This window comes from Pocillopora verrucosa, chromosome 1 (assembly GCF_036669915.1).
Source record: "Pocillopora verrucosa isolate sample1 chromosome 1, ASM3666991v2, whole genome shotgun sequence".
Taxonomy (NCBI): domain Eukaryota; kingdom Metazoa; phylum Cnidaria; class Anthozoa; order Scleractinia; family Pocilloporidae; genus Pocillopora; species Pocillopora verrucosa.
In genome coordinates, this window is record NC_089312.1 from 4,913,999 (window position 1) to 4,937,049 (window position 23,051).

The 23,051-nt window shown below is 37.5% G+C and overlaps 4 protein-coding genes across 5 annotated transcripts; 2 read left to right on the forward strand and 2 right to left on the reverse strand.

Moving 5' to 3' along the window:
- The first annotated feature begins 499 nt into the window (after positions 1–499).
- Positions 500–2,180, forward strand: LOC131770927 (dynein light chain Tctex-type protein 2B). Its single transcript, XM_059086645.2, has 2 exons — positions 500–959; positions 1,844–2,180. The coding sequence occupies exons 1-2, from the start codon at positions 659–661 to the stop codon at positions 2,146–2,148; spliced, it is 606 nt and encodes a 201-aa protein (XP_058942628.2). The 5' UTR covers positions 500–658; the 3' UTR covers positions 2,149–2,180.
- Positions 2,181–2,861: 681 nt separating this feature from the next.
- LOC131770926 (uncharacterized) lies at positions 2,862–7,404 on the reverse strand. Of its 2 annotated transcripts, XM_059086643.2 has the most exons (7): positions 7,273–7,404; positions 6,316–6,463; positions 5,330–5,434; positions 4,262–4,315; positions 4,065–4,163; positions 3,644–3,745; positions 2,862–3,260 (listed from the first exon to the last, which is right to left on the reverse strand). In XM_059086643.2, the coding sequence occupies exons 2-7, from the start codon at positions 6,451–6,453 to the stop codon at positions 3,147–3,149; spliced, it is 612 nt and encodes a 203-aa protein (XP_058942626.2). In that variant the 5' UTR covers positions 6,454–6,463; positions 7,273–7,404; the 3' UTR covers positions 2,862–3,146. The 2 variants fall into 2 exon arrangements, with proteins under 2 accessions (XP_058942626.2, XP_066021137.1); XM_066165040.1 differs by lacking the exon at positions 4,262–4,315.
- A 16-nt stretch (positions 7,405–7,420) lies between these two features.
- LOC131770914 (uncharacterized) lies at positions 7,421–11,839 on the forward strand. The gene is made up of 7 exons (XM_059086630.2): positions 7,421–7,512; positions 8,080–8,251; positions 8,566–8,670; positions 9,394–9,447; positions 9,806–9,904; positions 10,318–10,419; positions 11,295–11,839. Exons 1-7 carry the CDS (start codon positions 7,445–7,447, stop codon positions 11,406–11,408), a joined length of 714 nt encoding a protein of 237 aa, XP_058942613.2. The 5' UTR covers positions 7,421–7,444; the 3' UTR covers positions 11,409–11,839.
- Positions 11,840–11,980: 141 nt separating this feature from the next.
- On the reverse strand, positions 11,981–22,475 carry LOC131770912 (2,3-bisphosphoglycerate-independent phosphoglycerate mutase). The gene is made up of 12 exons (XM_066165048.1): positions 22,332–22,475; positions 21,041–21,213; positions 18,963–19,079; positions 17,231–17,363; positions 16,470–16,648; positions 16,222–16,315; positions 15,827–15,936; positions 14,852–14,978; positions 14,013–14,161; positions 13,492–13,609; positions 13,259–13,393; positions 11,981–12,838 (listed from the first exon to the last, which is right to left on the reverse strand). The coding sequence occupies exons 1-12, from the start codon at positions 22,399–22,401 to the stop codon at positions 12,696–12,698; spliced, it is 1,548 nt and encodes a 515-aa protein (XP_066021145.1). The 5' UTR covers positions 22,402–22,475; the 3' UTR covers positions 11,981–12,695.
- Between the last annotated feature and the right edge of the window lie 576 nt (positions 22,476–23,051).

Here is a 23,051-nt window from a genome sequence, read left to right on the forward strand (position 1 = left end):
CGCCTCTCCTCACCCAAACCCCCAACGCAGGTAACCGTTTTAGCGATATTCGCATCTTCACAGGTTTGATCATCAGAACAAGATGGTACCTTTTAATTTGCTTTGGTGACTTCTCAAACTTTATTAGCACAAGTTCTGGGGGAAAGCCTCGAAGAACGCGGCTTTCTCATATCTAATGATTCTTTTCAGAGCCGACAACTTATTCAAGGCAGAAGACATCCTATTGTTCTTTAAATTTTGCCTACTTTTGTTTCTTGATGGTTAATCTAATTATTTTTCACGGTGTTATTCAGTCCATTTAGAATTTACTAGTTTAATAATTACTCAGCCCAATGGCTTGCGGGGAAAAAATTAAGAAGTTGTAATTACTGCAATTTTTCCGGGTCTTTACTAGATGCCGACTTTCGGAAGTTAATTTCCCAAGGGACAATTATGGAACATTAATCATCACTTCTGACAGCATGTTTTCTTAATGCAAACAAAGGGTACGCGAGTTTACGCATCATTTAGTCTTCGAGAAAAAGCCAATGCAAGCAAAACTTAGCTTTCAGTTCGCTTTTGTTATCATTGATTTTTCTATCATTTTTACGTTCGGCGAGTAAGAAAGATTGCGAAAGAAATTTTGGCATCGGCTGCCTTACGTTAGTAACGAATTAACATGACTGCACTGGAAGCTTCAAACATGGCGGACGCGCTCCAGGGTCAACCGAGCAAAACAAAATCTAGAAAAGCTAGCCTTGGACTTACTTCGACCCGAAGCTTTTTCGTCAAGAAACCACCCCAAGCTCCCTTAAATCAGCAGTCAGGATATGACAGTCTTAGACTGAGAAGTGGCAGTACAATTCGGGACGAAGAGTTTTCAGAAGAAGCAGAGCTCAAACAAAACAGCCAAGCGGAAATTGTTAAATTGGATAACACATATCGTGTGGGACCCGACCCGGCGAAGAAATTCTCTCCCGGTAAACGTTATCATTTATGGTCTAGTCTTGTTTAATTTAAGTATAAGCGTGTTGATGCAATCTTATTTTGTCTTTTTTATTAAGATTATTTATGTTAACTTTCTGTGGCGTGATGCCAGGGAAGTGATATTGGTCTTGTGCACAACTTCCTCATTATAACACATCTTCCCATTCCTCTCTCCTGTAAGAAGGAACAACCACGTTGACTGACAATGGGAAGAGATCACGTGGCCCCACTTTGCCTAAAAAAACAATATACCCCTGATGATTTTTGTGGATTTTAAAAATACAGGGCACTCTCAGGATGGATTCTTTAAGCAAAAATATTCTGCGAAAGACGAAAATGTGAAATAGACTTTAAAATCCATGAAAAAAAAACATGGGAAAGTAAGATAAAAGTATAAATTAAAATTGGGAAAGAAAGTTGTGATTAATAATTATTATCAACGTTGTCTCGGCAGTAGTAAATTTAATCCAATAGAGAAAACTCTCCTTATCTCTTCTCACGATGTTACTTTAAAGGGCGTATGGAGACGGTATATTTTTAGCATTGTAAACAGCGGAAAGGTCTCAAATAAAATCTAAATATGAGTTCTTTACTCATCACCCTCTTGAGACAAAAAATTAATGCCACGTTCAAAATCCCAAAATGCATCCTGATATAAATAAATATAATGGTTTTATATAAATGAAATACTTATGAAAATAAGTGCAATTGAAACAGCTGATAACAGATTAGTTTTAATCATCAGAAAATTGAAATTGAGCTCACTTTATGATGATCTCTTCCTGTCACATACAGTACGTTTTTATTTCTTGTTGGTCTTAAACTGTAAAGTTGCATATCTCAGTTTTATTTATCCACCTCTACGATTCCTTCACAGTTGCTGCTAAGAGAATTGCAGAAGTAGTGTTGGCCAATAGACTCGCAAATGTGAGCTATGATCCGAATTTGTGTCGGGATTTAACACTGCAAATCTCGGAAGAAGTAAAATCTCAAGTCAAACTGCTCGGCTTCGATCGATACAAGATCGTGTGTGTGACACACATTGGTCCGAAGATGGGCCAATCGATTCGGATCGGAAGTTTGTGCTGTTGGGACGAGAAAGCCGACAACTTTGCGGAATGTAGCTTTATTAACAACTCTCTGTTTGCTGTGGTCTTAGTATTTGGTGTATATCAAGAATAAATACAACAATCACAATATGTGACAATACTTGAGGTGATTTGATATAGCGTGAAGAATTACTATCGGTGTTAAGATAAAAGTTTGCTACCACAAGAAGCCAATTCTATTCTTATTCTGGAAATTCATGACATCCTCTCTCTCTATATAAAGAGTATGCCAATAATCTTGGACAGAAATAAAGGTGACATAAATTCTAAAATCATAAACGAAGCCTTATAAAGGCCGCTGACGCGATAGAATCCCATCATTGAAATGGAAGAATGGCGGGTTAAGAGTCTTAAATTCGATATATTTTGTCCCAGACTATAGTTGTCGAATTTTGTGCTTTTGCATGTAGTTGTTTTTGATCAGCTACGATTTTTTTTCTTTAAATAAAGACGACAACAACTTTGTGTAGCTCAAAATAGGGACTGAAGTGGGTGACAAAGTGCTCAATTAACATTTTTGCCCCATGAACCCAGCGAATAATCTCGTACTCGGATCCTACTGTGTAACTGTAAGACAATGATTCCACCCGCACTTGTTGAGTTTGTTGGATATGAAATGATTTAAGCCAAATCGGCCTTACGGCTATCTGAGTATCATCTCATATCTAACGCGCGCTCGCGGAACAATTGTTTAATAGCAAGATAATAAATCAAAATTTTCTCGAACGCGTACTGAACTTTAAGCAGCCCTAGGAAATGGAAGCTTTCTGCAAAACACAGCTAGGGTAGTGTGCGACATCTTTTAATGTTCAAAGTTTGAATTTTGGTCGTGCTCTTACAGGTTTTGATTACAAATGTAAATCGACTTCTAGATTTAAGTCAAAGAATTTTTTTTGATTTAAAAACCAAAATGTCGAGAAAAACTCTATTAGTCGGATTAAAAGGCTGATAAGACGTGAAGGTGGGATCCGGACTAAAGCTGTGATCTAATCGACGCATTTTATCTACAGGGTGTATATCTTAGATATCATCTAGACTGCTGGTTTGTTATTACTCTGCTGTCTGTCGTCTTCACCATTTAAAACGATCGGGAAGATTATTCAGCCATTCGTCCTCTTCTGGAGTATTCTCTCTGCCAAGAACTTTGTTGCGCTGTGGAAAACGCCCAAACTGATCCACTACCTCCTGAATACAAAAGAAAGAAGGAATGGATTCATTGTAGTGCTGGGATTTTGTTCTGAGCTCTTTGCCCGCTTTATTGAAGGCTTCCATGCGGTCAGGGAATTCAATTTGGCTTTGGTTCGGCTTTCGCGGATTTGGAGCGTTTTCAAAATATGATCACTGGCGCAGATGGTGCGCATTGCACGCAAATTCAAACCATCACTTGGCAAGTTAGCCCTCTCTCTCCTTCTCTCTTTCGTCAATTTCTTTTTAAAATTTGTTATCTTTATTTAATATTCTGCGTTCCTGTCGGTTGCAATTTGTCGAAAATCGGTCTGCAATCCTTGCTTCCCACGTCGCGTAAAATAATTGTCAACTCCCATCGGTAAACCAACCAGTATTCTCACCTTGTGAAGACAAGCAAACTTGTACCAAACGTTTCCACTTGACTCGTCTTCGCCCCCTTTGCAGTCCTTCTCTAACTGAGCGAACAGCTGCACGTTCATTTCCTACAGCGAAAAAGTAAACGGTTGGGTCAAAATGAAGCGAGATTATGCTTGTGCGCGCGCAGAAGTCAATTTGACTTGAAGTCTCCACTTTAACATTTCAAACAACTCGTAACTTAAACTTGGAATATTGTGGTCACAGTAGTCGCCGTTGGCCCAACTCCTCGGTCTAGAAGTGTTCATGCATTCCCGAAACGTGGTTTACGGCACTTGCAGGGACAGGCGAAAAGCAAATTATGGCACTGTGACTGGACGAGAATGACAAATATTTCCTTGTATATTTCAATACGCACGGCCAGAAATCTTATTGCCGCTGACTCACCTGAGTCTCTCTGTTCTCGCTGTGTTCCAGTGGAAGATAAATGAAAACTCTCGCAGCGGCGCTGAACTTTAGATGATCGTGTGTCTCGCGTTGTATAAACTTTTAACACCAAGAAATGAAAAGGTGAGAAATAAATGTTAAAAAGAGGTAAAAATGCTGGTAATATACTGGCAAGAAGAAGAGGAAACTTTATTTACCTTTTTGGCCAGTTCTTCACAATATGTATCTCTTGAGAAAGCCGTGGGACTGCCCTGAAATAACCGAACGAAACAATTTGGAAAAAATACCTTCTATCTTAAGATGGGTATTCCATGATATGCATGGACATTAATTTGCCCGAAATTTTCTAAAGTAAGCGTTATCCATCAGCTTTCAGCTGAGCTACTAATCTTCGACTTAGAGGCGCACTTTCAAATTTAACATCCGAGAGATTGTCCTCGACTTTCGACCTCCTTCTCCCACCCTTCTTTTTTTTCTAGTAAAATCGGGTTCACCCACTCGATAAGTGAATAAAGGGGTAAATTTCTAAAGCCTTTCGGTTACTGTGGTCCTGCGTTGGTGGGGTAGTATAACAAGATATTTGGTATTTTCAACTGAGTTGATATTGTAAATTGGCCGCCGTAAAGAGTTTCTAAGCTGATGTTTCGAAACTTAGCCCTTCGTTATTCGCTTTGACGAAGGGCTAACGCTTAAAAAAAGGTTAGCTTAGAAACTCTTTACAATGGTCAATTTACATGATTAACTCGGTTGACAATACCAAAGTGTCAAATTTACAAGATAACTCGATTTCTCGGCTGTGACTGTAATGTTCAGCCAATAAGTCTGTCGTAAACTGATTCAATTAGAACAACTGACAAACGCTCTCTCGTTTACATAATTATTCTGACTGAAGACCACTTCGCTTTTACTTTTTGTCTCGATTAACTTCTTCTCTAGTGTAATATATATCTATTTTTGTCGTAATGCTTAATGAAAAATCACATCTAAGCGACACGCCTTACAAAAAAATGTCGAAGGCCGACGCGCCTTCAAAATGTCAATCTCAGTAGCATGTTTTCTTATTTCGTAACGAAATTGTACAAAATTACGCGACAAAGTCCTTCGCCTGATCTGTTTTTTGGCTGGTTGGTTTATCAGTGTTTCATTCCTTTTTCGGTCGTTCGATAGGTCGATCGCTCGGTTGAATAGGTCGGCCGACTGGTCGGTCTGACGTGCCATCTTTTGGTCCGTCGGTCAATCGGATATAAGCGTGTAGTTATACAAACCTTGAAAAGACTTCGTAGGAACTGGTCCTGTAATATGATCAACGCTAATGTGGCTTTAGCATCATTTTCCCAGTGCTTCAACTCGTCATTTCTGGCTTTCTCCACCTGAGAGAGAAAAGGTTCAAAGAAAAAGTGTCTCCTTTTCTCGCTTTAAACACATTCACGTGAATCACTTGTAAGAGAAGAGAGACTTTTCTCATCATCATTATTGTGAGATTGAAAAAAAAGATAGGGTAGAGAAAGATGTTTTCTGTCTTTTCATGAGCATGGGACAAAGAAAAATTCTGAGTTGCCATGGGGAACCGAATCTCAGACCTTCGGATTCCGCACTCCCCGTGACACGCGCCTACATGTTGCTAGGATCAGAAATGTTGATAGCATCATGTTTGTAAACAGAATAATTAAGAGAGATGGTGAGTTTTGAGCTCGGCAAAGAAATAGAGAAAGACGAAAAACACCTATATTTATATCAGTTACCGAGCTCAAAACTTACCATCTCTCAATTATTCTGTTTACAAGCGATAAGATAGTATTTTATATGAGTCAATTGTGCATCACTTCACTACCTAAAGAGAATAACAGGACGAGGTTTATTCCTGTTTACCCTGATTAAACTTCGTCTGTGGTCTTGTTAACTCTGCTACCCTCAGTCTCAATCAGTCAGCAAAAGTGAAAATAAAAACAATCGTGACTTGACCTCTCTGGCGCGTTTTCCTTGTTATGGTTTTTCCCAATTTGACCCATCGGATAAGATTGCGCGCACCATTAATAATCTATCAGCTGTTTCGTCCCTCTCTAGCCTGGAAACGGAGGACTAAAATACATCTGTAGGTATTCTACAATTTCCCAACGAGATTTCTGGAAAAATTACATTGTCACTTGCCATAAAACTGAAATTTAAAGACTTTTTGGCTTAATGGTAAGCATCCTGTGCATCGATTAAAGTAGACTACTTGATGTTTGATGAAACGACATTTTCAACTTACCAGCGGTCCGAACTTGTCTTTTACTTCCTTAGCAGCTTCTTCTCCGCCTCCGAACCATTTTGGTCGCTTGGAACGGTCCCCTCCTCCGAACCAGTAATTCAACACATCATTAGCTTCCTTATATTGACTGTTAAACATGGTCTTTTTGCTGACGAGGAAAACAAACAGGAACACAAACCTTTGCGTTAAAAGCGTGACCACCCGTGCCACCAAAACACCCTGCGTGACATAACGCGCAGACTGAATTTTAATCGACTGAACATCACGAAAAACAAATTTTCGCCTCATGTATATGTAAATCTCAGTCGAACCAAGCTCGCCATATGAAACGAAACATCATTTGTAGCTTAAAAGGATAGAAAATCAAAATAAAAAGCAAAGGGCAAAAAAATCATAGCTATACGCTATACGAATGTTGTTTACGGAAGTTTCAGGAATTGGGTGCTCTGTCTAAAGAAAGGAAATGAATATTTTATATGTCGCGAAGTAATGCAAGCCAAATCATTTGCGAATTATTTTTTATGTGATTCAAATCGTTTTTCTTTTGAGAGAAAAAAGTGCTCAGAATGAGAACCGATTATGCTAAACAGAAGACATATAACTGAGCGAGGCTCTCATTTTTTTTTTTTTTTCCATCAGGATTGAAGTACATGAATTTGCATTTACACCTGATCGAAACGACATCTTGTAAAACTAGGAAAAGTTGACCATTCGTGTGGTTTGTATGAGCTTCCACAAATTAAAAGAAAGCCCAGGAAGAAGTTGAACAGTTCATGGTTTCAAAACATTTAACATAAACGAGGCTTTCTATGATATGTCAGAAGACAAAGACAAACGCTGTCTGAGTGTGCATGAAAGAACCAGCTGTTGGGCGCAGGTAACTAAAGCATTCCGTTTTCGATTTTTAACGATGGCAAATTCACCATCGTATTTTCATAGAATTTTTCAGGAACTTACCGAGTCTTGGAGATCTTCAGTTATTCTCAAAACTCTCTTCCACCTCGAATTACTAAGCTGTTACGAGCTCTTCTGCGACAAGCTTAACGGATTATCAACGGGTTGTATTTTTAGCCGAGCGCGATAGGTTCCTTGACTGTCACGCAATTTTGTGACACTCGCGACGAAAAAGATGGCCGCTATTTTTGTCACTAGTGCAGTGTTTACCAAGACTTTTAGCCCAGTGAGGCTTAAAACATGGTAAGTTATGGTAACATGGTAAGTTGGTGTACTATTAAGTACACCAACCGAGTTGTAAGTTTTCAACAAACTTTTTCTTATTGCTGAAGGTGTCAGCTTTGTCACTTTGCACCACATGTTTAATTATTGAGATAATAATTGGCAAATCTCGAAAGATTGAGTGGTGCCCACAAAAAGCGCGTCTGCACATTCAAGTTATCTGTGCAACTCAATGATCTTTACTTTAATTGAATAACAGAACACACTTTATATCGGTTTAGCAGCGAAGTAACCCACTCCAGATGTTAGGAGAACACTCGCACGTTTGAACATCACTCGCCTCCGGTACGCTTGTAAACCGGTGTAAATCTATAATCGATATATCTATTGCTTTCATGAAATAAACTTAAAACAACAACAAAAATAAAATTCTATGGGTCTACCAGTGTATAAAACGGTGGGTTTTTTGACCAATCAGGGCACTCATAGGAACTAAATATACAGCTGTTCTGTAGTGAAGGTTCAGGACCACGAAAGATTTTCTCTGATATTTAAACTTGCTTTATGAAATTTTTCTTCGTCGGATAGGACAAAACGTGGAGCAGTTGTGAAAGTCATTACTAGGTCTTTATGTTCTGGTAATGACTCAGACCATTGGAAAAATGTCCTTGAGTACTGGTTCAGCCCTGGAGCTGAAAAAAAGTGGTTTCACGGTGGAGCTCAAGTGGATGAAGAAATCAGACAAAAATTTTCATCTTTGGTAAGTGAAAACAATGATCAGAAACAACAAGAGGTGGCAATTGGTTACATTCCTGCATGGATGGGGGAAGAGCATGGTTTTCAAAGAACTGGGCTCTGAAGGGACATGTTAAAGGCTGTTTTATTCTTTATGGCTCATTAATTTTTCTTGGCAGTCCTAATATATTCCAGTCTCTCTCCTCCCTCACCCTTTAGTCTCCCCTACCCATTTACAACCACGCCCTTGGCTCTTGGAAAAGCTGAGAGATCTGAGCATACATGTTTCGACAATCACTTTATTTAAAGTGACATGTAATGGTAGTTGTCTTGTTACAGGTTGAAAAAGCTGTGCAAGGAGAACTGAAAGAGTGGGAAACTGAGCCCAAGCCATCACTGGCACTGATCATCCTCACTGACCAGTTTACTAGGAGTATTTTCAGGGTAGGTTAAATAACAAACTATTCCACTTAATTCAATTAACAGCAGCGCTTTAGGTCTTAGGGTTGTAATGAGCAATTATTGGATGAGGTTGAGCATGATATCATGAGTTATGAATGCCAAGGACTAAGTTATCTGCAGAAGCCAAAGGCTGTAGCAGGTAACACAGACACAACCAAATTCAACAACTGTTTTATTATACATCTTCTGAACAATCTGCAAAAGAAGGCACTTTTCTCTGAGTTTGCGAGACTACACAGATGAGGGGCTTGGAAACTAGACACACTCTGAACTTGACATGATAACCCAATATCTGTTGCAGATATTGCAGGTTTATCTATGGAGTTCACATGCCGTTGTATATTGACTGACTATGCACTTGACCTATCAGAGTTTTCATTTGTAAGTCTAATGTATAATAGTTGTTCTTGTCATGCCTGAGGTGTTTCCAAGTTTTTTTTCAAGAGCTAATTAGGGTAGTGATTAGGAGAAGAATCCCGAAAGAGACTTACCAGTTACTGCACCTATAGATTGATTATTTTTGCAATTCTCTTTTTGATGTAAACTATCTAATCCAGTGAAGGGGCTTTGACGGAAACCCTAAAATATTTCCCTCGTTGATCGAGCTTTCAAAACATACTTTTCATATACCAAAATTGTTCAGGAGATCATGGCAAAGATACAAACAATAATAGCTATAACATGTTTTTCTGTTCTTTTGAACAGAATAGTGCCAAGGCTTTTTCAGGTGACACCCGAGCTAGGGAAATTGCCAGGAAGGTGAGAGTCATTCTGCTCATGTCATAGTCTTAGTTAACCTCATTTGCTGTGATTTGGAGAGTGTGTGAGGAATCTAAAACATGGCACTGACATCAGGTCATGGCATATGGCTTTTGAATGTAAACTTTTAATTTGTTTCCAAGGTTTTTTTCTTTATTAATGCCAGACTGTTTCAGAATGTGGACAGCTGGAAAAGGAAAAGGACAAGGAAAGAGAGAGAGAGACTGTTAATAATTTTCAATAACAAAAAACATGAAATATAAACTATGAGGTTGCAATTACCTTCAGATCAACAGGGTGGTTTGATGGGAAAGATTTAACCTCAGAATTCATCATATCTGATTACTTTGCTTTACAGTTTATTGATGGTAAAACTCACAACCACTTGGAATTTCATTTTGCTGAGAGAGGCTTCATATATTTGCCATTTGAACACAGTGAAAGCAAGGAAGATCAGGTGAGTGGGTTCCCTGTCTATTGCAGGTTTCCTAGTCCAAGATCCTGTGTCAATACAGATTATGAAGCATATTTTCACCTTTTTATAATGCCTGATCAAGCACTCCATGATCAGGCATAAACTAGGAAGTTTTACAATTTCCAATTTTTGTTGATTAATACAAGTCCTGTCTTGGCCTAAAAAACATGGACTCTCAACATGCCTTAGTTTTCTTTAGTCACTTTTAAATCTGTTTTGTTAAACTTATCTTGCTTGCCTATATTTAGTGTTCAGCTGGTTTTTCTTTTTTTTTCTTTTTTTTTTTGAGACCTGAGAGTATAAACTTAAAAATTACATTGGGGACATGCAGGCTTAATTGTTGAAACACCCACTTAGGACTTAAATCACAGGTTTCATTTATTTCTTATTAACAGGAGTTATCAGTGAGTTTAATGTCTAAATTAGCTGAAGACTTTAAAGGTACACAGCATGAAGAAATGGCTAAAGGTTACATTGAATTTGCTACAAGACACAAGGTAATGCATGTCTATTGGCCTTGCCCTTAATCAGGGGCTGTAGGAACCTGCTGTATTAGCAATTCAATCTAACTCAACAACTCAGAGTTTCCCAACTCTCTGGAAAGACCCTGGGCCTGTTATTTATGATGAAATGGACTGCTTAAAGACATAAGCAGCCTAAACACTTTATATAAAGGACTGGTTATTGCCTGGAGGAAGGAGGTGGTTGGGGATTTTGGTTGTGTCACAACCAAAGTTGCCTGATTCCCTCCTTCTTGTGACCCCCCCCCTCCCTTGCTGGCAGTCAATTTTCTGTAGTACCCATCTCTATACTCTGTAGCAATGATTTACCCCCCCCTACCTTTTACCTGAAAACCATGCAAGTTCCCCAAATTCCTGCAAACCCTCCCACTCCCTCCTAGGTGATAAACAATTACTTGTCCCAAATGATACAATTTTAAGTGCAGTGTAACCATTGTATTTATCCCCAAATGTGTCTTAGCTAAGGCATTGAAAAATAACCTGTGCTAAGCTCATAAGTGAAAGAGTGGGTAAACACAAAATGGAAGGGATCAGGTGGCTGTTTCCTTGACAAACAAGTGCCATTTGTTGCTCATCTGCTTCTTTGCTTAAAATATCCTGACTGGGGGCCTGGAACAGGCTAATCAGACAAACATAGATTGAAGCTTTCCTCCGGAAGAAGAGGATTTTGTATGAACCCAGAGCCAGAAAAAAAAGATCACTCTTTAAATATACACTTTAAATCAAACACTGATATGTGCTACATGGTTGTTTTATAAAGTTGTGCTTTAACAAACAGGACACTTATTATTAGTTGAAATAAGTCACAATAGTTCACTCCATGTACACGTAATATATTTTTTTAATAACAGGAAGTTATTGACAAGTTTGGGAGGTATCCCCAGAGGAACAAATCTTTGGGAAGAGAGAACACGCCAGCAGAAGAAGAATTTCTGAACAACATTCCAGATCGCTACAAGTGGTGAACTGGATGATAAAGATATGTCAACCACTTTGAATCAAGTTATTGTCAGTAGTAGACTAAACAGTGTAATATTATTATCACCCAATTGCTGAGTAAGGAGGTTGACACTTATCCTTAGTTCTGAAGTGGTATAGAAGGGAAGGAAATGCATAATTTCCTTTATAGGCAATTTAAGTATTTATCAGCCTCAAAGGTATAGTTGGTTCTCCAGCTTGAGGGTCTGAAAACAGGTCTAGATCTGTTCATCATGGTCTCTTTGGGTATTGAGGAACCCACAAAAGTGTTGTAACATATTTATTTGGCCCTTTCAACTTCTGATAAAAAATGGAAAGGCACAGCGTCAACGAAAAAGATGTATAGTTCCACTCTTTGCAATTATTGACTTTGACACTAATGCAAAGTACTAGGTGGAACACCTTCAAAGTATTCTGAGGAGGACCCAACCCCTTCCTTTGAAAAAACCGCATGTAGAGTTGCAGTGAGGCAGGTGGTGTTAAGAATTAGAAGTAGGTCTGTGGTGGCAAATAATGGTTATGTATCCTTTTACATCAGGAAAAGTGATTTCCAGAGAGATTTCATTCTCATTTTAATCTGATAATACTCAGGCCTTAATTATACTCATTCAGTTGATTACCACTAAGTTGGCAAAATTAATTGGGAAAAATAAGTTATAACATATAGTTAAGTTATCGATAAAAGGCAATTTTATAGCATTCCTATATAATTTCATGTTGATTTGCTGGGAGTATAAGACTTCATTGGCTAAAATTCAAAATAAATATCTGCAACCCCAGGCCTTATAGTATGATTCCAGTTCAAGATCATCTTTATTGTTTTATTGCCTTGTCACTTACCTTTTTATTTTTTCAACCCTTTAACTCCCAGTGACCAAGACAGAATTTCTCCTTACAATTTTAATACAATGTCAAGTAGGCAAGTGATGAGAATAAAGAAAAATATCAACTAGGGGATTATAAGTTGATACAATACTAAATTCTCCAGACTAACATCACAAGAACTGTATGGCAGACAGTAAGGAGACTTTCCTATGAGATCTTGGGAGTTAAGGGGTTAAGAATTCAGTTGCCCTTTATAAGAAGGAATATTTCACTGCGCTTATCATTAATCATTTTAAAACACATCTCACACTTTTTGTCTATCAAGAAAAAAACTAAAACATATAAACTTCTGTGATTACTAACAGTTATTTTAAGGAAATCCACATCTTAAGTTTTCTATAAAGTTGCAAAGCAGATGACTACCCATGATTACTGAAGGAAGCCACACCCTATTTAGCCAGTAGTGACTGTCCACCCATCTCTGCTGGAATAGGGAGACCCATCACATCTAGTACAGTGGTAGCAACATCACACAAAGCAGCATTGTGGGTAGTTTCTTTAAACTTAAGTCCCCCAGTCATAATAAAAGGAACTGAAAGAAAATTAAAGCCAAGAGCAAATCATTACCAACCTAGTGACTGACTTTTGTAAGTGAGCATATCCACCTCTAACCGGCCTTAAGAAACTGGAAACTTCTTCTAAACGGGGGAAGGTTAGTGCCTATTCATCCCAAGTACCACCCCTTTCACCCCCCCCTTTTTTTTCCTGTAAATTATGTCTGATTCTATTCTTCTAAAGCATGTCAGTGGGCTGGAATCTTAAATACATCACCATCAAATATAATAGGCCTCAAGCTGTACTCATTAGACTTTGCAAAGATTTTTTTCCAATGAGCACCTCCTGCGCAGTAAAGACTTACAGGTTACCATCACCCAATCATTTCCCTGAATAAAGACTTAAAATTGCTTCTTTCACATTGAGTGTTCACTAGTTTACAAAGTGAACAACTAACCTCTGTTTGTAGTGTGCGCAGTATGAGGACCACCTTTCTCACTCATCATCTGCTCTGCGTTACCGTGATCTGCCGTTATCATCAACACATAGCCTGTCTCTTCACATGCTTTGGCAATCTCACCAATCGCTTTATCTGTGTCCAAAAAAAAACACTTGCTTTTTCATCTTGGCAAATTTCAAAGGCATAACCATCATAGTGTTGTAACTGATTGTACAACACTGTTGACTCACCAGTTGCCTCACAACCCTTGATTGCAGGCTCATATTTGCCAGTGTGACCAACCATGTCAGGCGGAGCAAAGTTGCACATTACAAATGGGTACTTGCCACTTTTAACAGCGTTACACACCTGTTAATAGAAATATCAAAAAAATTCAGCATGGAAGCTTGGGTCCTTCCTGCTAAACTACATATTAAATAAATTATTTTGACTTTTGGCTAGACTGTGAACAGTCCCTCCTTTTTGGCAAAGTCTGTTGCGTGAGTCCCACACAGCACACTAACATTTCTTCTTCACTGATTTTCTTTTAACTCATGCCATGGACTTTTGCCAAAAGGGAGGGACTGCTCATAGTAGCTGGCATTGTCGAGGTCATGCAGTTGACTTGTCTATTTTGAATTTATCCAGGACATGGTGCCACTCCTTTAAGGGGGAGCAACACCTGAAATACCACAGAGAAGCTGCTAGAGAGCCTTCACATTTACAAACTAAGTAACAACATCAAAGATTTTTTTTTGGTCTTTATTTTTACCTCTTCTCCAACTCCAGCAGCATTCATCTCTGGTTTCAAATCATATGTGGCCACTTTTGGTGAAGGAACCATTGATCTAGTTTCTCCCTCAAACTGTTTCTCCACGCCACCATTGAAAAAGAAAGTTACATGTGCATATTTCTCAGTTTCTATGGATGCAACAAAACCATCAGAGGAAAAAAAAAGAACTGCCTTGCATATTTTTATGTAAATGAAATGCCTGGATGTAAGAAAGAACAACCCAACTGCAAAGACAGGCATAAACTTTGGGTACTGATGCTCAACCATGCCCATAATCTACTAAGCTACTTGTCTTATTGGCACTGACCCATGACAGGGAGGTATGGTCCATTAAAAATCATTCCCTACCCCTCACTTTCTATGACCTTAATTTATTCCTGGACAGGCACAGACATTACTATGTTTAAAACTTAACTGTCTTCTACCCAAGGAAATCAAAACTAATGATCCCAGCCCATTGCACCAGGAAATAACTGGCTGTGTTACTCTTTTCAACTACAGTCAATGCAATGATCACAACCTGACAAGCATTTTATAAATTAAATTAATTTCAGGTCTATAACAAAAACCTGAGATGTGATCTTAACCCTTTCGATCCCTAGATCTCATTTGCAATAAGAAAAGTTCCCCTTATGGTCTGCCATACAATTCTTATAATGTTAGTTTGGAGAATTTGGAATTTGATTGACTAATAATCCAACTGATATTTTTCTTTAATCTCATCACTTGTCTGCTAGGCACTATACTGACATTGTAAAGAGAAATTCTGTCTTGATTATTCAAGGGAATTAAAGGGTTAATTTTTGTCAAGTACCTACCAGCAGTGTGAAACTGAGGAACATTGTGAAAAGATAACCATTCTGCTAAGACATTCTTTGGAGTAAAAGGAGGAAACATGACTGGGAAGGGAAATTCTTTTTTGTATTGTGTCATGGTAATTTGATGCTGAAATTAAAGAGAAATTAAAATTTGATCAGTAAAAACATAAATGCACCCTCAACTCTAGTGTCCATTTTTAGACATCGATGTCAAATTTTGTATGCTAGCGTCCAATTTTGGAAATAATTGCTAAGTGATTTTCGTTACTGGCGTCCAATTTTATATACCGCAGTATGCAATTAAAAAAGGTCCAACCTTGGACACAGGTATTTGATTTTGGGCACCATTGTCTGATTTTGGACCCTAGAGGGCTATACTAGACACTATTGTCCAATTCTAGACACAAATGTCCTATTTTAGACAATAGGTGAGGTAAGATTTTGGCACTAGTGTCCAATTTTGGACACTAGTGAAAAAATGTTTCAGTAGGTCAGGAGCAATGTAATGGTTAGATACTTGAAAAGTGACAACTGAATGAAATAGTTATTGGATACTGGGATCCAATATTAGACACTAGTATCCAATTTAAAACATCAGTACCCAATTTCAGATGCTAGCATCCAATTTCACAAACTAACATCCAGTTTTGAATACTTACATCCCATTTTGGGCATGTGTCTTACTTTTAACACTAGGATCCAATTTTGGACACAAGTGTTGGATTTCAGACACTACTGCCCAATCTTAGAAACTACATGTATTTTCAGATTTTAGACACATTTCATGTCTAATTTTTAACACATGCATTCGAATTTGGACAATGTCAGCTGATTTTGGACATGCTAGAGTCCAAATTTGGATCCTAGTGTCCCATAACAGTTGTCCTTTTTAAGTATCTAACCATTACATTACTCCTGACTTACTGAAATATTATTTTGTTCCTCTTTCTTCAAATAACAAGATACTATACTTACAAGATTAGAAGGAATAACATTTGTTTCAAAAGGTGGCTTTATTCCAAAAGCTTCATTGATTTGCCTCATCCTGTCAGAACGGAAGTCAATAAAACAAAGGACATCTCCATCTGAAGAGAAATAAATAGCCAAAATAATTCATGATGGATATCATAAGCATTTAACTGATGAAAGTAACTAAGCTTTTTTAGTAAAAGATATTGCAGTAATACTTTAATGAGGAAAGCAATACTTTTTACTAGAAGATAAAAAAAATACAATTTGTTAATTAAAAGTTTGTACCATGTGATTTATAGCAAACTGTGTTCTTGCATCTTATGGTGAAAAAAATCAAATATGTACTGTCTATTAATACTCAGTTGCTTTCTCATCAGTTTTAAACACTCAACACAAACCTCTTATTCTTCCTTCAGGGTCCACAATAATGGGTTTCAGGAATTCATCTGTTTCACGCTTGTCTCCTTCTGCTTCATAGCGACCTTTGATAACCTTAAATGAAAAAAAAAAAAGCAAACTCAAACATAATATAAACAGAGACAATTTATAAACAGCAGGTGGAGGAATTGCATGCCTAATTGAAGGATCTTTGAGCTGGTCAGATACACCTTGCACAGTCTTTAATCAGTCAACTGTCTGTCTTTACCTCAATAACTTTATCTGGGGTAGTTTCTTCACCCTTTCCTTGCACCAAAGCTTCATAAGCAATCTGGATTCTCTCCCAACGCTTGTCTCTGTCCATTGCATAGTAACGGCCCACAACTGTGGCTAGTGAGCCATAATTGATGTCCTTCAGCTTCTTCAAGACTTGTTCCACATATGTCACTTAAAAAATGTTAAAGCAGGGATTTTGTTACTTCTTTCATTGATGGGTTTTACTCCCGAGATCTAATTGTTAATAATCAATTCAAAGCTTCAACATTCCTCTCCCAACCCAGTATTTGAGTATTTGAAGATTGGTTTGTTCTAATTCCTATCCCTGCTGGGAGCAAAATCGTGTTTGAATGCCCATACCCAAGTGTTGGATTAAATGGTCAGTTTTCTTCTTTAATTTTAGAGGCAAAATCAGTGACTCTGACTTTCTACTCATTGACCAGGCTTTCAAAAACGAGACCTTGCAGACCTGAATGAACTCTTTACCTTTAAACATCTCCATATTTAAAGATACACTTGTATTCTTCTGAAAAGACATGACACTTTAGGTTCAAATTCCCCACCCCAGGCACAGATAATGGTCAAAACATCCATGGGTTGCCCAGAAAAGGAGAGAGCGGGATGGGGTGGGGATGTTGAAGCCTCAAATTGATTGGCACTTAATTTATGACACTAGTTATTATCATTATTATTACAATTAATTACTATTGGATAGTGTGGTGGTGAAGTAGCTTCCTTCAATATATTTTATACCTCCACTGGTTGGAGATGTGTCTCTTCCATCAGCAAAAAACTGTACATAACACTTGGGAACACCAAGCTCCTTAGCTGCATCAATCATTGACTCTAAATGATTGATGTGGGCGTGGACACCACCATCACTGACCTGTAGAAAAAAAAATTGTCCATAATGTATACTTTCACATCAAGTGTGCAAGTACAGTCCCACCTTATCTTCTGGGTTTGTGCAGACTGGGCTGAACAGTCTGGATAATTGAAATTATGATCCATCAAATCCTTTTGCTCAATTATGCAACTGGTCTAAATGCAACACGTGCCTGAATATCCCCCAGCTAAAACTAGGTGATATCCAAGAATATCAGCCAAATGAAATTCCCCAATGTTCAAACCTTGAATCCATCATGATACAATGTAAGCCTTCAAATTATTTAATTAGATAAGGGAGTGTTTGTGGTTGTTGCAGAAGAAGGAAGATATTGTTTTTTTCATAAAGTTTGTACCTGCAGAGAACACTCCAAAGAACACTTCCCCTGCTTACGGTAAGTTGTTTGTAAACATTTTTCATGTGCATGGCAAAATATTAGAAGGATAATAAACACAATACCTCCTTACTGAGCCTAAAATAAAACCAATATTATTTAATCAATATTATCCAAGAATTAAAGGACATTTTCACATCATTGTGCATCCTACAAAAATTTCCCAAAGTACCTACAAAAAACCTTTAATTTATGACAACCAACATTTTACAACCTAAAATGCTGACCTAAATCAGTTTGTTTCAAGCTGCTACTAACAGTGTATGTACATTGCTAATTTTAGCATTCACTGAAGTTGTATTAATTTAATGGAGTAGAATCAACACTGATTCAGTACACTGCTTTGTTTGATGGTAAAAAGTTGTTAAGGATCTCAGATCTGACTAATTAATTCATATTGAATTCCTAAAAAATGGGACCAGAGAAGTGAGTCCAAATAATCAAAAATCTGTGTACAGTGTAATTGATGTTCAGATGTTTGATGATTGACTACTTTCAATTTGGTTGATCTTAGCAGTATAAAGGGCATTGTTGTCTCTGAACCTGAACCATTACGGATTGTTATGTCACGTTAACTGTTCGTTTTTAACACAATTTTTCTTTTTTCTTAACCTGTCGGTAACCTGTTGGTTAGCTGTTGGTAGACTGTCGGTAACCTGTCGGCCGACAGTTGACCAACAGTCGGCCGACAGGTTTTTTGGGGAGCTCCTCTTCACAATTACCCATGAATGTATGTTCCCACTCAACAATGAATTTGCACTGGTAGAGCATCTGACGGCGAAATCCAAAGGCCCAGGTTTTGTTTCCTTTAGCAGGGCTCACATCTTTTCCTTATCTCACTCTCTTGAAAAATGAATGACCTCTTTAGTCGAGTTAAATATTTGTCCTGTGAGATCTTAAGATCAAGATTACTTCACTTGATTAATAACTTAACCCTTTAACTCCTATGAGTGATCAAGACAGAATTTCTCTTTACAATATCAATACAATATCAAGCAGAAAAGTTATGAGAGTAAAGGAAAAGATTAATTAGGGGATTATATGTTGATCCAATATCAAATTCTCCAAACTAACATTGCAGCAACTATATGGCAGACAGTAAGGAGAATTACTATTAAGATCTTGGGAGTTAAAGAGTTAATTGTTGATTATTAGTGTATAGTTCAGACATATGAAAATGATCTTACTAAGACATGGTTACTCACCAAACCCAATAAATGAAACCTTCCATTAGAAGCCTTAGCTTTTTCTGCTGCTTCAGCAAAAACTTCATTTTTTGAAAACTCCTTATTGTCAGAGGTCATGTTAATTCTAACAATATCCTACCGAAAAAAAGGACAAACAATAATGTAAGGCATGAGTGATTAAGAGTAGCCATAATTTTAATTACAAATGTAATAAACAAATTTTATAAGTGTACAGATTGATATGGACCCTTACTATGTCACTGGCTTAAACATACCCAATCTCCATGGACTTATTAACAAGGACCATCTCCTTTATACAATGATGTTTTTAGACAGATTATTAAAAGATGTGTCTACAGAACACTTTGAATCTCCATCCAAATCACTGTGCTTCAAAACCTTAACTGGCTGTGGGTAGTTTGATTGAGTGTTATTTCATGATCCAATTTTTTTTGCAGCTCATAAATCTGAATCAAATTCATTTGGCAGTTTTTTTTAACAATTAAGGGTCCTAAAACAGTGTCTTGTCATTGCCTAGGAGAATAACCTGAATCAGATATTTAACTTTCATGCATCATTGTTGCCTTTTGATACCTGATTATTATAATTATAATGAGCTCAGAGTTATTTTTGTATTTTGATTGGCTCCTAATTTTGATCCACTGGAAGACAGACATATAGATGACACCTTCATTAAAAACTTTATGCTCCTTTTTAATCACACATACAAGAGTGTGATAAGAACATCAGTGACACACTCAGCTGTGCCTTAAGTGCCCCTCTTTTGTTGTAACCCTATTTGGCATCATCTGCAATTGATTAAACAATTATTGGAAGAGGTTGTGCATAATATCATGAAGTATCAATGCCAAGGTATGAGTTATCTACCAAAGCAGAAGGCTGAGGCAGATAACGCAGACATGAAGTTTGATAAAAACTCAGTGAATCAAATATTTTTTTCTATTGTAAATTTGCTAAACAATCTGCAGAAGTCAGGCACTTCTCTCTGAGTTCGAAACATTTTGAGAATACTACATGTGCATGGATGAAGGGCTTGGAAACTAGCCAAACTTTGAACTTGACATGGTAACCCAATATCTGCTACAGATATCAACCACATGCTATTGACTGCATGCTCTCAACCAATCAGAATTTCCATAGTAAGTCTAATGTGTTATAACATTGAATAAACACATGGCAACATGGGTCTATTTTTTTAGGGATCACAAATCTCTCACCCCATTCCCCCTCCTTCCCTAAACTCTGCTACTGATTATAAAGAATCACAGGTTGAAAAGGTCATAGACAGGCCTACACAGACTCCCCTGTGTGGTTTTACGTTTGCGACGCAAAAGCCTTTAATTTAAGCTTCACTCTGATGAGTATGTCTTTTAGCGATTTACCTCTTTTGTATGATATAATCGGAGGCGTTTTGTAAATTGTTTTCAGCAGTGGCTGATTTTGGATGAGGTTCCATTCTTGCATCAGTATTTGTTTTAAATTTTTAACCCCTGGGTGGTATGCTGTCACAAAAGGCAATATTTTGCCTGTAGTTTTTTTGGTTTGTTTTTTAAGTGTCGACTGCCTTGCAGCAAACGAGACCTCAGTTAACATTTTTTCAATTAGGCTTTTTGGGTAACCACGTGCTTCAAGTCGTGTTTTGAAGGTAATGGGACTCAGTAGAATCCAATTTGGTGTGTAATCTGAGTGATTAACAAAATGGGATGACCACCAAACAGGAGTCCAACATGTTCATTATGAGTACAATTACAGACAATATTGGGCAACACAAAGTCCTATTGCCAATTCATCAAAACTGTGACAAAATTTGAAAAACAAACTAGCCATTCATTGTAACTCTGTAAGATACAGTTAATTCTACAAAATGCATCATAACAGCAGTGCACACACATGATGCCTATGATCCAATTAGATAGCCATGACACTTGCACTGTCTAATTACAAGCATGATGCATATGCTGTCCAATTAGTACTGAAATCTGACTGGTCATAACCAATCATGTTTGAGAATCTTATTATAGCTTTGATTATACGAATAATCAGGATATGATGGCATAGTTTCCTATATTTCACACCTGGTACAAAACTCTTCCAGCTCCAATATTCAGATGTCCTACTTCACTGTTACCCATAAGTCCTGCAGGTAAGCCAACTGACAAACCAGAAGCATCTAGGGTGGTGTAAGCATTGTTTTGTCCAGTGCAAAATGCATCCATGACTGGTACCGTAGCATTAGCAATGGCATTTCCTGTATGAAGGCAGGTAAGTGAATGAGATTGCTTCACACTCTGACATTATTTAAGTTTTAGCATCACTGATTTATTTCCTTTTTCCACTTGGTTGTTTATTGAGTACAGTTATTTATCTCTGAAAAAATAGAACCTACAAACAACATCAAATTTGAGTGTAGGATATTGATAAGATACAGCACCCAAAGGCTTAGATATGACTGGGGTATAAATTTTCAAACATGTATTATTAATTTTAACCCTTTAATGTCCATGAGTGACCAAAACAGAATTTCTCCCTACAATGTAAATACAATATCAAGCAGATAAGTGATGAGAATAAAGAAAAAAATCAATTAGGGGATTATAAGTTGATCCAATCTCAAATTCTCCAAACTAACATCACAAGTACTGTATGACAGACTAAAAGGAGAATTACCATTTAGATCTTGGGAGTTAAAGGGTTAAAAAATGTAAAAATCATGGCAAAACCAAGTTTAAATCTATAAATCTATGTAAAAATCATTCTCTGGTTCACATTTTCAGAAATGTTACACTTTTGGTCTCCAGTCTTCAACCCTTCAGGTTTAAGAATGGAAGCCAAAAGTTTTCATGTTGCTAAACATTTTGACATTTTCAAACACTGAACGCTGAATTCTTACCAAACATTCGTTACTAATACACTCGAGATGTCACGCAACAACGAGTCTGGATTCGGAGAACTATTGTGCGCACAAAATGCTTCGGTTCGCAATCTATGGGAATTTGATTGTCTGTAAACGTTTTACTACACACATTAAACATTAGCAAGTTATGTAAAAATCAGAAACATGGCGATATTCAAATATTGACATAAAAATAGATTAATGAGAGTCAGAGCGTGACGTGACAATTCTGTCAAGTTCGCACACTAAAAAATTACATAAATTTTTCAAGACCATGTTTATGTTCATGAACAAAAGCAACATATTTCTTAAATAAACATTTCTCAGTATCAACATCGCCGGATCAATGAAAGTGAAGACATATGTTCCAAACATGTACAGTACATACAGAATTTATCAATCGATCGCACTACAAATTGCTGAAATGAAGTCCACAAAAAGATATGTTTTGCCGACATGAAAACAGCTGGTACCTTCTTTGTTTTCAGAGATGCCCCAGCCGTCGATAACAATCAAGCAGACATTCTTTTGAACTTGAACCATAACGAATTAAAGTTCCTCTACGAGAGAATCCTACAACTACCTAAGCAGGTCAGAAGTCCGACACCGGCCGGTACCTGCTCAAGGTGCATCGTGGGAAAGAACGCGCGCGCTCAGAGTTCTGGGAGATTCAGACCCTTCCCTTCTTGAGGCCGTGAAAGTGGTTCATTCGCTAGCAATTATCGCATGCTCGTTGACATACAAGCTGCAATTTCTTCATATATATTGTTGCACATTTTGTTACCACACAAGTGACCTCTTTACCACAGGCAGGTTTGTTATCATAGATTAAATGTGCCCCTACCCTATGAGCCCTGCCTTGCACTAATCGGAAAAGGAAATTTAAACCATTAAGACAATTATTATTGTGCGATTTTGACGGTAATCAGGTAAAAAAGTGGCTTTTACCATGACAATTGACCGCTTAACACATGATAAATGTGAGATTCAGAGCGAACAGAACGTGTGCGATGCTTAAAATATCATGTGAAGCACATGTGATTTCGGCCAAAGGTGGAAATCAGCTGACTAGCTCGCTATGTCTGAAGAAAACAATACAGAACATGTTTTTAACAAAGAAATTACCCAGAAAAATTTAAACGTAAAGAGTAGATGTTGTGGATCGTTCTATATACTGTAGACAGAGCAATTGA

Excerpts from the sequence above, each read along its gene's own strand:
- LOC131770926 (XM_059086643.2), bottom strand. The coding sequence starts at position 6,453 with ATGTTTAACAGTCAATATAAGGAAGCTAATGATGTGTTGAATTACTGG. Across the intron at positions 5,435-6,315 it reads AAGACAAGTTCGGACCGCTG|GTGGAGAAAGCCAGAAATGA; the intron begins GTAAGTTGAAAA and ends TTTCTCTCTCAG. Across the intron at positions 4,316-5,329 it reads TCCTACGAAGTCTTTTCAAG|GGCAGTCCCACGGCTTTCTC; the intron begins GTTTGTATAACT and ends CGGTTATTTCAG.
- LOC131770912 (XM_066165048.1), bottom strand. The coding sequence starts at position 22,401 with ATGGTTCAAGTTCAAAAGAATGTCTGCTTGATTGTTATCGACGGCTGG. Across the intron at positions 21,214-22,331 it reads CATCTCTGAAAACAAAGAAG|GAAATGCCATTGCTAATGCT; the intron begins GTACCAGCTGTT and ends GCCTTCATACAG. Across the intron at positions 14,162-14,851 it reads TCCTCAGTTTCACACTGCTG|AAACTGAGAAATATGCACAT; the intron begins GTAGGTACTTGA and ends TTGCATCCATAG.
- LOC131770927 (XM_059086645.2), top strand. The coding sequence starts at position 659 with ATGACTGCACTGGAAGCTTCAAACATGGCGGACGCGCTCCAGGGTCAA. Across the intron at positions 960-1,843 it reads GGCGAAGAAATTCTCTCCCG|TTGCTGCTAAGAGAATTGCA; the intron begins GTAAACGTTATC and ends ATTCCTTCACAG.
- LOC131770914 (XM_059086630.2), top strand. The coding sequence starts at position 7,445 with ATGGCCGCTATTTTTGTCACTAGTGCAGTGTTTACCAAGACTTTTAGC. Across the intron at positions 8,252-8,565 it reads GACAAAAATTTTCATCTTTG|GTTGAAAAAGCTGTGCAAGG; the intron begins GTAAGTGAAAAC and ends GTCTTGTTACAG. Across the intron at positions 9,448-9,805 it reads CTAGGGAAATTGCCAGGAAG|TTTATTGATGGTAAAACTCA; the intron begins GTGAGAGTCATT and ends TTTGCTTTACAG.